The sequence below is a fragment of the Artemia franciscana genome, chromosome 20 (genome assembly GCF_032884065.1).
Source record: "Artemia franciscana chromosome 20, ASM3288406v1, whole genome shotgun sequence".
In the NCBI taxonomy this organism is placed as follows: Eukaryota; Metazoa; Arthropoda; class Branchiopoda; order Anostraca; family Artemiidae; genus Artemia; species Artemia franciscana.
Window position 1 is genome coordinate 21218242 of NC_088882.1, and position 16781 is coordinate 21235022.

General features: G+C 34.3%; 1 protein-coding gene across 1 annotated transcript in view; it reads left to right on the plus strand.

Annotated features, from left to right (window-relative positions):
- The first annotated feature begins 8201 nt into the window (after positions 1 to 8201).
- The window catches only part of LOC136039888 (protein lin-7 homolog C-like), a 29775-nt gene continuing 21195 nt past the window's right edge, over positions 8202 to 16781 (plus strand). Inside the window, 2 exon segments of the mRNA XM_065723860.1 lie at positions 8202 to 8332; positions 11588 to 11766. Coding sequence (XP_065579932.1) covers positions 11724 to 11766 — 43 coding nt within the window. The 5' untranslated portion in view covers positions 8202 to 8332; positions 11588 to 11723.

Here is a 16781-nt window from a genome sequence, read left to right on the forward strand (position 1 = left end):
ATTCCCTAGCAAATTTCAACTATAGGTCATAAAAGGAGATTAATGTGAAGCTTGATCATTTTTAAACAATAATATGCACATAAAGAAAGAGAGTATAGCCTAGAGGGTTGTATACTCAACCATGCAGCTTGCCAAGACAATTTTAAGCTCCCATTATAGACTATGCACTCATAGCAGCTACATCAGGCTAAAGGACCAATTACTACAACTTATCTTGAGGTTTTTGTGCAAGTCAACATGGGATTTGTGTTTTATTTTGGTGAGAATAGAAAAAGCATAAAAGGCGTTTCTGACTTAAATTCCATACTTTACTCATTGTCAGACCTTTTGCCACTGTTGAAGAAGCAGCAAGCAAATTCAAGTGTTTTGACTCCCTAAGTAGGCTAGTTTGCTTTATACAGGCATTTTAGCTAATATCTTACCTCATAATGGCAATTTTAAAAAGCAATTTTTTTGCCCCTGTATAATTAGAGCATATCTAAAATTTGAAGGATGTTTTTTACCAGACAGATAAAAGGTAAAATTCTAGTTGAGTTACTTCTTGCTATCTCAGAAAGAAGTTAGGTTAGGAAAATGAAACTTTCAGGGATGGGTCTATAGGCTAAAGTATATCCTGGGAAGGTATTTTAAAGTACCCACCTCCACTTCTTCTCCCTCTAGAGAGCCCTAAAATTTGACTCCATGACAGGTCTATACCTATTGAAATTTTGACAAAACAACATTTTACCTTAATTTTCAGGTACCATTTGCTTTTTCTCTGCCTTTAGTTCTGAAAATTCAATTCCTTTTATTTGAGTAAAAAAACCTTCTATGAGTCCTCCTGAAATAATGGGACTCTCAAACCCAAATCCAGCTGTGGAGATAAAGGACAAATCCATTATCCTTTTTGCTCCAACAGTAAAAGATCAATCCTTCTCTATCAAAAATATTACTAACATTAGAATGAATCTTTTCAAAACTTTTAGATGCAGCTTCACTGTGAATGTGAACAGAGATGGTTCACTAATGGTTATGTTTCTAGACAGAAATGAAGCCTACAAAGCCCTTAGCCTAAATAAAATTGGCAATATCCCTGTTACACCTGAATGGTGGAAACCAGCCCTGAAAAATTCTCAGAAAATAGTACTGTACAACATACCATTGGAACTGTCAAATGACGACTTGAAAGATGGCCTTATGAACAATAAGGGGGAAATGCTGGAGGTTCTGGATGTTCATCGTATGGGCAAACTAGATTCTAAGGGAACAAGAAGTAGTAAGAGTGTCCTCTTTATCTTACCTGCTAGTTCCCAATTTGACTCAGTATTCCTTTTTGGTCAGCAAAAAGCTCATAAAATATACCAAGAAAAACCTCTTCAATGCTCAAAATGTTTTAAGCTTGGTCACTCATCTAAGTATTGTTCTTCTTCTGTGCCAGGGTGCCCTAATTGCCTTGGTAATCACTCCCTGTCTACAGAAAGTAGATGCACTGAAGTGCCTAAATGTACAAACTGTGATGGTAGACATCAATCAACAGATCACAATTCATGTCCTAAATATGTTCAACGAGCTAAAGTTTTAAAGATTGCTCTTCAAGAAAATGTTCCTTTCCCAATAGCTGCAATGGAGCTGGCCAAGCGGTCCAAAGTACCATCAGGTCCAAGAGGTAATGAGGCCAAAGAAGGGAATTTAGCCCTTCCTCAAAAACCCTGGCTACAGGTCCACAAGAACCACCCAAATCAGGCACTCATACCTCCTACTGAGACTTCTTACCCTCCATTGGCTAAGGAGCATCCCAAGGTGGCTGAAGCTAGCCCATCCCTCAACAATCCTAAAACTAAGCCTAAATCTTGGTCTGAAAGAGTGGCAGCTTTTCCTAATATTTCTACTCAAGCCATAACTATGCAAGATAGAGTTGGACCTCATATTACTAATTTAATTAAATATGTTGCATCAGTGGACCTAATATTACAATCAAATATGGCTAAAGATAAAAAAGCCAGTATAACAAAAGAAATTGCAGAATACTACTTTTCCAATTCTATTTTCAATGAAATAGGAACAGAATTATCATCCATTCTCTCAAAATATCATGCATGTCACCTATTCAACCCTTCCTATGTTAACTAAGCTGCAGATCCTACAATGGAATTGCGTCTCTTTAAATTCAAATAAACTTGCTGATCTTATCCAATGTGCAAATGATAAGAGAATAGGAATTATTTGTCTACAAGAGACTAATCTTCATCAGTACAAGAAAATCAAAATGCCTGGGTACAAGTGCTACAGGAAGGATAGATCAACTAACAGAAAGGGAGGGGGTGTGGCAATTTTTGTTCATGATTCAATCCAACACTCCCCTCAACCCTTAACTATCTAAAGGGATGAAATAGATGTTGTAGGCATATTAATTACCTTAGCTAATGGTAACCATCTTGCCATAAAATCCTTTTATAATCCATGTGGGAGTAAGGACATCCAAAGTATCTTGGAAACAGAATTATCAGGTAATAATACCTTTATTTTTGGTGATTTTAATGCCTACAGTCCTCTCTGGGAACAATCAGCAGGTAGCAACAAAGCAGGAAGAGGAAGAGAGTACATATTGTCCAATTTTCCTGACACCTTGATTTTCACTCCATTTGACTTTCAGACCAGGTATAATATTTCTTCTAACTCTTTCTCAACTATAGATTTGCTTCTAGGTCCTTCTTCATATTATGATTTAGTTCAGATGGTAAAGGTGTCGTCTCTCCAATCTGATCATTGTGCAATTCTTACATCATTTCAAGATTTATGCTACACTCCCAAACCCTACGTCCCTACATTTATCAACTCCAAAGGTAATTGGTCCCTTTTTCGTGAGATATTAAATGAAGTAGATTTTTCCTTTGTTTCTCCTAATTATGATATTAATGCCATTGAGTCTAATTTGAGATCAATCCTGCTGGAGTCAGCTAAATCGGCAATTCCAATGACTAGGGTACGTTTTTACAATGGCTCCAAAAGACCCAAGAATTGGTGGAATGATGAGTGTAGGGTTGCAGTTCTGGCAAAAAGAAAGGCTCGTAAAATGTTTCAAAAGCACCCATCTCAGTCAACAGCAATCTTTTATAAGCAGTCATGTGCTAAGGTGAAACTAATTTGTAGGAGAGCTAAACAGAGTACATGGCTGAATTTCAGCTCAAGTATCAGTTTTAGAACCCCAATTTCAAAGGTCCATAATTTCATTAGCCAACTAAATAGTGGAAAGCAGCCTAATGATGACCGTAGATATGATATCATTCAGGATGGATATCCAATTGTATCAGATAAAAAGAAGGCAGATCTGTTTACCAATGTTTTTAAAAATGATTGCTCAGACTTTCATCCCAGCCGACCTCCCTTTTGTAATCTCCCTCTTACCTGTTCTTATAAGGGTACTCTGATGAAACCTTTTTCCCAAGATGAATTTTGTGTAGCACTTAATTCTCTTAACATCAAGTCTTCCCCAGGTTATGACGGTATTTATATGAAGTGGATTCTTGAGTCCCCAAAGGTGTTTCATACAGCCCTCTTAAGTCTTTATAATCTTATTTGGTCAAGTCAAAAGTTCCCAGATGCCTGGAAGATTGCTCAGGTATTCCCAGCTTTAAAACCTTCTTATTCATCTAATGATCTCAAGTCTTACCGTCCTATATCAGTATTACCTTCCTTTAGTAAAGTTCTGGAAAGGCTTGTCTTATCAAGAATTGAGTGGTTTTCTGAAGTCAACAATCTCTTTCCTAGTGAACAAACAGGTTTCAGAAAAGACATAGCTCTTTAGATAACATTACCCGGCTAGAAACTGATGTTTGTAACTCCCTCAAAAAAAAGACATGTCACAATGGCTGTTCTGTTTGACTGGTCGAATGCCTATGGAAATGTAGTCCACAATAAATTATTGGAAATCCTAATAAATCTTGACTTCCCATATCCTTTTATAAGTTTTATAAAGTCTTTTCTAACTGATAGATATTTTTACGTTCAAGTAAATCAGTCTAGAAGTGAGCAATGCCCCATTACGAGAGGACTTCCTCAAGGTGCAATATTGAGTCCTCTTCTATTCAACTTGTATGTTTCTGAATTTCAAGTATCTCATGCATCATTTGGCCTTTATGCAGATGATTTGATCATTTGGAAGTCAGGAAGGGATATTACGCTTCTTCAAAGCCTTATTCAACATGATATAAGTCTAGTCCAGAGATTCTCTTTAGCATTTGGCTTTCCAATATCAATCAGTAAAACTAAAGCCATTATATTTACTAATGGTACTCTAGATCCTCCTAATCCACTGACAATTTCTCAAGGGAGATCCATATTGCAATTCAGTGAAGTTACTTGGTTTATTAATGGATTCTAAAATGCAGTGGCATGAACATATTAATTCTTTGAAATTCTCTGATTACTCAGAGACTTTGTATTCTAAAAAGACTTGCTGGAAGTAAGTGGGGGATGTCACCCAAAGATTATTTTGGATTTTTACAAATTATATATTCGTTCAAATATAGAATATGGGATTCAAATATTTTCAGCTCGTCCCCCATCCTCATTCAAAATCCTTGAATCTTTACAAAATTCTGCTATTCGAATAGCTTTGGGTGTGCATAAGCATACTCCTCTGTCAAAGTTAAGAACACTGTCGGGATTGGTGTCCCTAAGTGAAAGAGCATCTAGTCTAAGGATAAAGTATTTCTCGCAAATCCAGGCTTATGGAGCCAAGCATGCTGTATATGCACATACCTTTGCTGAGAAGTCACGCTGTCCCCAATGCCATTCATCATGGAATCAGTTTCAACTGGAGGTCCCAAACTGGAATCAACATTCGCTTCATGCATATCCCTTTACTGAGTCCCCCCCATGGGAAATGAGTCCTCCAAGCTGTCAAGTAGAACTTATCTCTATTAGTAAAGATTTGATTCCTAATTATGAGATCCAGGACTATTTTGGCTGAACACATCTCAAAGGCTTACCCCAACTATAGAAAAATATATACTGATGGATCCGTCCAGAGGGAAAGAGCTGGAGCAGGAGCATGTATCCCATCCCTGAATTTGAATATTTATTCTCCTCTCCCATTGGGATCTTCTATCCTGTCTGCTGAATTATGTGCCATCCGCCTGGCCTTGGATGCTCTTATAAATTATAACATTGAATCTGAAAATATACTCTGTCTCTCTGACTCTAAATCAGCATTACTACTGATCCAAAATATTAATAGAATTGCTAATGACAAAGATTTATATAATATTAGAAGACAGCTTCTTAATCTTAAGATCAAGGAAAATGAAGTTTATTTTCAACATGTTCCTAGTCATAAAGGTATAAAATATAATGATATGCTGATTCTCTAGCAGCAAAGGCTTCCATGTTATCTCCTAGTCCTTCCTCTGACCTCAATTCACGAGATATTATCAGGCAAAGATCCAAAGTTAATCACAGTACATTAATGTTATCTCCATTTCATACAAGATTAAATACAGTGCTATATTACCGACTGAAATCAGGTGCCCTACTTCTAAATAGCTTGTTATTTAATTGGAAGCTACATCATTCCCCTTTATGCCGAATCTGCTTTTCAACACAGGAAACAATCCAACATATTTTATTTGATTGCCAGGCTCAGAGTGAGGAGACTTTTGCTCTTAAGCGTTTCTGCTCCTTGGCTAAGATCCCAAATACTTATACAGCTATCCTGGATTCTAACCTGCAATGGGAAATTGATCGTAAGATATTTAAGGCAGCAATTGATACCTTAAAGAAGAGAAATATTGGTTTAATAAGGATTAAAGCTTGAAGAAGTCAATTTTTAATGGGACGCAATTTATCCATAGTTTTTGATTGTGCAGAAGAGAGCGGGAATGAGTAGGAAGAGCCGTATTGGTACCGGCCGGCCTAGTGCCTTTAAACTGCTGGGGACAGGTAGCTCAGGTACTCGCAATTCCCACAATCAATAACAGTTTATTATTGTTCATAATCGTATATATCCATTGTTCGCAGACTGGAGCAGAATAGTGCTTCCAGTAGCTAGTTTTTCTGAAGAAAGAAGTCAAAGAGGTGAAAGGACTTGTTGTTAGTCCATATACCTCCCTACAATTTTTGGGAACTGGAACTGGAGTAGAATTCTGAGCCATATCAACATTTTTTTTTTTTCAAAATTTAGGAAATGTTTTTTTCATATCTTTAAAACCTTATAAATTGGGATTGAGCAAAGTTGTTAAGCTGAGAACAACTTTGTTGTACTTCATTTCAGCAGAAGATCTATTTTGTAAGGTTTCACTTTTATAACACAGATAGGCCTATTTTTGAAGGTCATCAAGGGTCAGGGCCCTCTAGAGCAAGAATGAGTAGAGATATGTACTTTGAAATACCTTCCCAGGACATACTTTAGCCTGTAGACCATCCCTTAAAGTTTCATTTTCCTAACCTATCCCCTTTCAGTGATATTTCAGAGAAATTTCAGTGATATTTAATCACTCATATATTTTTCATATTTTATATCACTTTATATTTCAGTGATATTTTTCAGAGAAAAATCATTCAAATTTTTTCTCAAAAGAAGCTTGATTTTTAAAAATAAATGTATGTTTAACAGAAAGCAACTGACATCATATGAAATCCAATAAAAAAAAAAATTCATGGAGAATAAATAATATCTGCCAAATATTTAACCTATAGTGAGGTGGCATAAAAGATTATTTCTAAATTTAGAAAACCCAGTGTTATGGCAACAACAGTATGGCAAATCAACAGGAATTGTCTTTTCAGAACTAAAGCCAGAGAAAAAGAAACTGATAACCCAAAATTTCAGGACCATTTAGAGGGAAAAGAAATGGAGGTAGGTACTTCAAAATACTTTCCTGAGACATACTTCAGCCTGCAGACACATCCCTGAAAGTTTCATTTTCCTAACCTAACCTCTTTCAAAGATAGTCAAAAGTAGCCAAAGTAAAATTTTGCCCCTACTTTATGTTAAAATCTAGTTTAAGCAGCAATCTCAATGAATACAGGACTATATAACTAGGGAAAAGGGTAAAATTGGTGCAAACAGTATTACTGGCTTTCATATAAAGTGAATAGGACTATACCACTTGATGCCTGTTTTAATGCTGTTTACATATATAATAATCACTTTTACTGCAAATTCAGATTTAAACATTTTTTGGCCTCTTAAAAATGACCTAAATATGGGGTATAAAAAATCTGTAATAGATTAGAAACAAATTTGGGCTATATATTTGCACATCAGGGGGGGGGGGGGGTAAAGCATAGCATATATTAAATAAGTAAACTAATCTTTGCCATATTTTTTTTTTTATGTGTTTGTGCACATTGAATTTTAATGAGAAGAGAAATCACCAGTGCAACAGCACAAACATAAAAAAAAAAATACACCAATGGTTAGTTTACGTATTTAATATATGCTATGCTTTACCCCCCACCCCCTGATGTACAAATATATAGCCCAAATTTGTTTCTAAGCTATTACAGATTTGTAATGACCCCACATATAGGTCATTTTTAAGAGGTCAAAAAGTGCTTAAATCTGAATTTGTGGTAGAAGCAATTATTATATTTATAAAGAGGATAAAAAAGGGCATGGAGTGGTATATCCACTTTATTTGAAAGCCAGTAATACTGTTTGCACCAATTTTACTGGGAAAAGAAGCCAATAATTTTTAGTTTTTGACTAACCTATAATATAAAGTTACAAACCAACCTATAATTTTTAATTTTTTCAACTAAAAATTATAGGTTGGTTTAAAAACTAAGCTTGTTAGATTTGGTAATATTAGAATAACTCACCAATGTGATAGCTGCCTTCCTGAGAATCAACGTTTTTAACAACATAAAATTTTTCTTTTCATTTCTTATTAAGCTTGGCCTATGCAAGATAGGCCTAGAACACCAAAAACCCTTTAAATCCTAAGGAATATGCATAAGATTACTTATAGGTCACTGAAAAGCTAAGATTATTTCCACTAGGTACAAAAACAATTTCATATGTCTAAATTTTTTGCCATTGAAGCGTTCGATTCGCAATTCTGTTTCTAGGTCAACTTTCTACTAAATAAAACGGCAGCAGAGAAAAAAGTCAACTTTTAAGTTGACTTTTTCGAGTCGATTCGAACGCAACTGTTCTCAATAATCTTTTTTTCCCGGGTTAGAAAGTGCAAGCCCGCGGACAAGTAGTCCTGAGCGTTCGAGGGGGTAATCCGAGTAACCTCTGAGTCTCGACTAAAAAGCTCTCGCTTGCTGAAAAAGAAGAAAGAGAAGACAATTTCTGATTTTCAGGACACACGTTGTGATTGTCTGCAGCTGCTTTATTTAGCCAGTGAACATCCATTGCAGTCATATTTGTAGTCTAGTTGATTGTGTTGTTGCAGTTTAATGTTACAATAAGTAGCCTATAGTCTAAACTAGGTCAGCCTTCAATAAATTTCTTTTCCGTGTCAGCCTAAGAGCTTTTACACTGTCAGTTAAACACCTCAGCTAAGTTCCCTGCATTAGGCTACAATAAAGCTATGCAGAATTTGTAACACTAATTTGTAGTGTACCCTTTCATATACAATCTGATTCTATTCAATAACTAATAGACTAGGCTAGCCTAATCTTATAAATTACCTTAAATTGCATTGACTAGTAACTTCTGGCATTACCCTGTAGGTAGCCTACTGCTTAGTGAAGATGTTTACCAACATTTTGGTTGCATCCCATTCTTGAAGCAAGGGCTTAGACAACCAATCTTTGTCCATAACTCCCTTGAAGGCTTCCACACTAGGGACTGAGACTGCTTCTTTGCTCAGGGAGTTCCATTACCCCATGACTCTATTTTTGAAGAAGTTGTTCCATATCTGGGCATTGGTTTGTTTACAGAACAGCTCCAATAAAGTAAATCAATTCAAAAATGTAAGGGAATCTATTCTGGTCGGTATGGCTGCTCCTAGGGATGGTAGGCTAGTATCAAGAGAAAAATTAGGTTAAAATTCTAGTTGATTGACTTTTGGCTATCTCAGAAAGGGGTTAGGTTAGGAAAATGAAACTTTCAGGGATTGGTCTAAAGGCTAAAGTATGTCCTGGGAAGATATTAAGAAGTACCCACCTCCACTCATTCTCCCTCTAGAGGGCTCTGAAATTTGTCTACATGACAGGTCTACACCTATTGAAATTTTGACAAAACAACTTTTTACTTTAATTTTTAATTACCAGTTGCCTTTTCTCTGCCTTTAGTTCTAAAAGTTCAATTCCTGCTATTTGAGTAGAATTTTGAGTCATATCAATGCTTTTATCAATATTTAGGAAATGTATTTGCATATCTTTAAAACCTTATAAATTGGGATTAAGCAAAGTTGTGAACCTGGAAACAATTTTGTTGTACTTCATTCAAGCAAAAGATCTATTTTGCAAGGTTTCATTTTTATAACACACATTTTAAAGGTCAGGGCCCTCTAGAGGGAGAAGGAGTAGAGGTGGGTGCTTCAAAATATTTTCCCAGGACATACTTTAGCCTTTAGACTCATCTCTCAGAGTTTTATTTTCCTAACCTAGCCCCTTTCTGAGATAGCCAAAAGTCACTCAACTAGAATTTTACCAAAATTAGCCTAAGATAAATAATATTTAGAAGCTGACCGTTTTTGAAGGAAACATACTAAACAAATAATTGTGGTGCCATTAGATTCCTTAGTTTGTGCTCAAATATTAGGGCTGCTTTTCTGATAATATACCTTCTCCATAATGGTCCAAGATATGGCCCTAATAGGCTAATTTATATCTCCATTAATTGAATCTTGACATATTTTATGATCTAAAGTTGCATCAGTTTAATCTCTAAGCTGTTGCAAATGTGGGGAAATGTCTTGACACCATCACCTTTCCATAAACCCAAACATAGACCTAATAAAAAGTTTTACAACAAGCATTTGGCTATGCTAAATGCTTCAGTTTAGTAGGCTATGACATTGGCCTCTCCAAGGTTCAAGGGTAATAATCAACTCCTTTAAAGTGTCTGGCAGTATGCCACAAAAATACTATTTAACCAGAGAACCCTCCTGTACCTTGAGAAGCTTGCAGCATTAACATTTCTATCCTTACCTACTGTAGAAAAAGAGGTAATGCATCACAGTGTTGAAGTATTTTGCAAGACAATACCACTTCAAGCCTCTACCAACCCAAACCAGAAGATTTGGGGAACCCCCTGAAAATTTTCTAACAAATCACTAACTACAGAGACCACTTCTGCCCTAACCATGTTTCTCTGCTTTGGAACTCCCTAACCAATTGAGCCATCAATTGCAAATCCTAGAGTCATTAAAGCAAGGTTTAGACAAAGGCTGGTAATTCTAATATTACAATTAATCACAGACAAAACTAAATTTATTGAGTAAAGACTGCAGAAACCTGTTTTTCAAAAGAATCTATAACCCTACCTTAAATACTATTATGTAGGCACAGAAGGTTTGTTTCTTGTGGAATGCCTGCCAGTGTCAGTTCCAGGTGGATCCTGGGTTTTCTTTAGGGGGGGGGGGGGGGGGCACATTATAGGTTGGTTTGATAAGCTTTGCAAACAAAGAAATATCCACAATGAAAAGAAAACCTTGACAATTATGTGTTGTAGGTAGGTAGTGGAATTGGTCTTACAATTTAATCTAAAATTTGGTGAGGGCTTAAATTCTAATAAATCTGTTGAAATTAAAAAAAGTATAAAAATATTGATACAAAAAATAGCAAGTTTATAAAAATCATCACCCCAACAGAATAAAAAGCTGTTCACCATCCATACAAAAAAATATAATATTTAATATTTTCTGCATAATTTTTTGCCTTTGCACTTTTGACCACTATAGCTAGTGAATTTAGCCTTCTATTGAAAAAAAGGTTTTGAACCATCTTTTGGGGTCATGCACTCTTTGTGACAATTTGTATTGGTCAAACCATTAAGTAGGTTGTTTAACTTTGTGGCTTCACTTAGTAACTATGATAGTAATGAGGAGTGGGAACTTAGGACAAAGACACAACTTGTATATTCATAAAAGATATATTAAACATCAAACACTAGTTCTGTTTGGGGTGTAACAAGAAAAACAGAACAGAGATAGAAATGCATTGAAGAAATTTAAAACAAAGGTTTTAAGTATAGGCAATAAAGCATTAACCAAACACTGTTTCTTTTTAAAAATAGTATTTTAATAAACAGTGTCAACTTTGACAAAATCTCAAAAATTCACCAATCCATCATTAAAATAAATGGTTACCTTTTGGAAGAAGCAAGGTTTATTTCAAGTTTAATAAATGAAGTGATGGAAAATTATGCTTTAAAGGATGCTTACATTTAAGGTATTCAGTAAAAAGGGGCTAGTATAAAACAATCTCCTTGCTTTTACACTCTACTATGATTAGTAGAATATTTGATTTTGTCTTTTAATGTTTTTGTCTACTTCTCTGAAATTTTTTCAAACCAATATTTTGTGGAATATACTATAGTGTAAGTTTCAAACTACTCACTTGTTGATTATACTTTTTAGGGTGTATGACTTTTGATGTTCTTTTTTTATCATCCAAGTAGGCTATAAATTAAATTATTTAATTTTAGGTTGAAAAGGTTGATGCCCAAAGAAAATTTACTTTTAAGACTGCTCATAATACATCTTTCAGGAAGAAGTGCTATAGCTTGTATTGGATATCCTTGCCTAGTTTCACTCTTCAAAAAATAAAATTCTAGCAAACCTATGGTATCAATGGCAGGAGAAAATACTCTTAACCTTTCACATGGTATGCTTTTTAGCAGTAATTGTATTTGCTGGTTTTGTTTTTTATGTCATTTGTGTAGAATAATCTTAAATATCTGAGTTTCAGTCTTGCTTATCAAAATAATTCTTTTTAGCAATTGATTTTGAAGATAATCAAGTAGATCTAGGTTTTCATGGAGAGCTATAGACTTATTACAATTCAAGTTTTATCTTTGCTTGTGATAATATAGTGTAAAATACTTGTTTTGACTTTTTTTTAAAAAAAGCTTTACTTTCAATTTTTAAAGGAAATTGTGTATGATTTACTTAACATATTTATGCAATATATTTCAAAAATTTACAATAAAACTAGAAGCTATTATAAAACATATTTGGATAGATAGCTATTAAACCAGCAATTAACTTAAGCTGAGTGCCCATTAGCTACAGTAATTTTTAAGGTTTTATTTTACTTAATTGTTTTTCAATTGAATCTAACACATAGTCTGAAAAGTTGGTTCCTTTCTCACTTCCAACAATGAAGATGTTGCTTTGTTCCACTTACTTAGCATTGGGATGTTTACCCAAATAAATTAATAGGTTATGTTTATTGGAAACATTAACCATATTCATGTCTTTAAAAAAAATGATTTCTGATGTCAGCAACTCTACATTCACAGGTATGCTAGACTTCTTGTATATTTTGAATTAATGTTACTTTTATGTAAATCTCAGCCATCCAGCTTCCAATTCTTGGTTTCTAAACAACATAGCAGTGCTGCAACAAGTACTCCAAATTTTTACTTAAGTATCAAGTATTAAGTACTCATTGTTTTTTTTTACTTAAATATCAAGTAATAAGTACTTTCCAAATTCTCACTTAAGTATTACTTCAAGTACTACTTCAAGTATTTATTCTATGTATATATATATATATATATATATATATATATATATATATATATATATATATATATATATATCATGAAAATATATATATCATGTATATATATATGAAATATCATGTATAATATCATGAAATATCATGAAATATCATGTATATATATATATATATATATCATGTATATATATATGAAAAATGTATATATATATATATATATATATATATCATGTATATATATATGAAAATATATATATCATGAATATATATATATATATATATATATATATATATATATATATATATATATATATATATATATATATATATATATATATATATATATATATATATATATATATATATATATATATATATATATATATATATATATATATAAAAGTAGATAATAAAGTAGATAGTCTTTTTACATAAATTATCACTGGAAGACCGAATCTGAGAAGGCACATCTATTAAACCAAATTGAGCAATTATTTTTCTGTTTTGGTGCCATCTAGGAAGCCTGAGGAGGATTTTGCAATATCTGAAATAAGCCGCACGTAGAGTATGGGGATTTTTCTTACGAAACAGATGAGCCATGCCTGATAAAAACAAAAGCACAGGGGCGCAATAAGCGTTATAAATCATGCACAAACCGTTGCGGTTGTAACGGCTTTTGTTTGGGGATATTTTTCCGTAAGCGATGCATAGGTTTTTCACAGCTTGATTCACTAGGGATGAAAAGGTAGTGGAAAGTGCTGGACTGAAACACAGACCAAGCCAACTAACTAAAGAAGAACATGGCAGAATTGCAGTCCCAGCAACAAATGGAGCAACCACATAAGGGCTATTAAAACAAATAAACTCGCATTTAGATGCATTAACTGACGGTCCAATCTTAAATAGTTCATTGGTTAATATAGTAAAATTGTAAAGCAATCCACAGCGAATCCGGGCAACAAGAAGAACGTCGTCTGCATATGCAACAGAAGACAAACCAATATTACCATAAGAAACAGAACTTTTGAGGGGATGCAGGAATGATGCAAGCACACATTTAAATATACTAGAAGACACTACAGCAGAAGTTACAACCTATCTATTTCTAGCAGCAGTTTTCACACCATGAAGTGGCAAAACCATGAGACTAAGTGAAAAATCTTCTGAGAAAAAAGGAATAAAATAAGAGCTAAGAGCTCATATGGCACTTGTGACAAGGTTGGAAGAGCCAAGAGCTCATATGGCATGAGCTCTAGCAAAATTATAAGAATCAATAGATTAATTTAAAAGAAAAATCAGAGGCTTAATGCTGGTCGGCATTTAAAATAAGATCTCTGAGACACAAGGTCCTTTTAAATATCAAAATTCATTAAGATCCAATCACCCACTCGCAAGTTAAAAATACCTCATTTTTCTAATTTTTCCTCTCCCTTCAGTCCCCCCTCCCCAGATGGTTGAATTGGGGAAATAAACTTTATCAAGTGAATTTGTGCAGTTCCCTGACACGCTTACCAATTTTATTGTCCTAGCACGTCGAGAAGTACCAAACTCGCCAAAGCACTTGACCCCCTAACTACCCCAAAGAGAGTGGACCCAGTCCAGTTTCATCAATCACTTATCTACGACATTTGCTTATTCTACCCACCAAGTTTCATCCCGATCTCTCCACTCTAAGCGTTTTCCATGATTTCCGGTTTCTCCCCCAATGTCACCAGAACTGGTTGGGGCTTAAAATAAGATATCTGAGACATGAGTTCCTTCTTAATATCAAATTCAAAAATACCTCACGAACAGTCACCCGCTCTTAAGTTAAAAATACCTCAATCTTTAATGTTTCTGAATTAACACCCCTTCCAACTCCCCCAAAGAGAGCGAATCCATTTCGGTTATGTCAATCATGTATCTAGGATTTGTGCTTATTCTTCCCATCAAGTTTCATCCTGATCACTCCACTCTAAGCGTTTTCCAAAATTTCCTTATGCAAGTTACAGTGAATTAAATGAAAAACTCGAATTTTTTTTAACACTTAAAGCCCCATCACCTTAATTTAGCTCAATTTTGATTCAAATAGTTCATTTTCAATACAAATCCGCTATACTCGACTGCACAGACGGACAGACAGACAGATCTCAAAAACCTATCTTGATGGATATTTTCCACTGTCCAAATAGGTGATGATACCTGCATGATGATATGCCATTGTTTTCCTTGTTTTGGATCCAATTAGCCTACATGGCTACCTAAGACGTTGTAAAATCCGTCCGTCCGTCTGACTGTCTGTGCGTCCGTCTGTGTAATCACGTATAGGGGGAGAAACGTTGGTTGGATTTGGATGAAAATTTTGATGGCCAGATTTGGTGCCAAGGATCATGAGACACATCAAGTTGAAAGATGAAGATCCTAGCTCAAATAAAACAGGGGGGAGAGGGCTTTACCTGCTAAAAACAGTTTTTCGTTTAATTCAGAGGAACTTGCGAATGGAGTGATGGATCTGAATGAAAATTGAACCAAAGAGGCCTAAGACCATGACACATATCAAGTTTTGAGATAAAGACCCTAGCTTAAATATAACAAGGGGGAGTGGGTTTTAATTCCTGAAAAATTTAAGTTTTCTGTTTAATTTAGTATAACTTGCAAATGGAGTAACAGATCAAAATCTAAACTAGACCAAAGATGCCTAAGATCAGGGCTCATATCAAGTTCCGGTATCACAAACCCTATCTCAAATAGGGCGAGAGGGAGAGGGTCTCAAGTCTTAAGAAAGTTGAGTTATTCCTTTAATTTAGTAGGGCCTATAACTTATGAATGGAGTGACAAACCTGAAGTCAGATTCGTCTGAATACCTGAATTTGCTGAAACGAATTTGAGAAAATACCACTGCATTGGATCCTGCTAGAATTACATAGACTTGTTTATTGCAGACAACATTGAGATGGGCAAAGATTCATAGCTTCAGTAGTTTTACCAATAATATGGTCCTGAAGATTATGAAAAGGTAGAAATCTGGTTCAGTTGACGAGATGACAAAACTTAAACACTAATGTTAGAAATATAAGCCCAAATGGACTATAGTATGCAACATTTATCACAAAACAAGGGAGTTTAGCGAAATAATTTCAATTTTCTTTGTTATATAACTTTTAAACAAAAATTTAACCAAGTGTTAACAATACTAAATTTTTTTTTGTCAAAAACAAATACCTTATTTCATATCCAAAAATAGGGCATGGAGGTATATCTGAGTTTACTCTAAATCTAAAGGGTGATGTTTTCTTATACATTGCCAAAGCACAGACACACAAAAGCTATATCTGAGTTTGCTCTAAATCTAAAGGTGATGTTTTCTTGTACATTGCCGAAGTACACACACACAAAATTTTCGTGTCAAAGGTAAAGTATTTGAAAAACAAGTACATTAAAAGTATCTTAAGTAATAAGTATTTCGTAATCTTACTTAAGTATCAAGTAATAAGTACACCCTAGAGTTTTTACTTAAGTACAAGTACAAGTAATAGAAAATTTTACTTAAGTAGTACTTCAAGTAAGTGACAGCACTGCAACATAGTCAATAATCTTCCAAAATGGAATGCAATTCTAAGCTTGACCTTGATAACAGTATATTTTTTTTTCAAGTAACTCAGGCTCTGGGAATTTCTTCTCTCCATGAATTTTTTTTCCATCTTATCTATCATTAATTTTTTTGATTATTTAATATAAATTACGTTTTGAAATTATCTATACTATATGCAGACCTTTCTGACAAGAGGGTCTCTCCTCATGTTTGACTGGTTTGAAGGACCCTTCAAAGTTCACTTTTCGTACAATGTATGATCCAAAGTTGCAATAATGTAACATCTAATTTATTGTTCTCTAATATATCTGATATATTTTTAGTGGATTGAACTATCCTTGTTTTTTCTTCTCTACACATTTTTTTTTTATCATCTCATAATTTATTAGTAACAGCCACAGGGCTGTGGGAATGGTCATATAATAATACCAATTCCTGAGTTTTAAATAAGTGCTTCCAATGTGTTTTATAACAAGTGCTTTGACTTACTTTACATTTCGCAATAATTAAAAGGGTCTTTAGGATGTAATAACACCTATTTTGGGGCCTTTTCATTGAAAAATACCCTTATCAGTATTTTCATTAA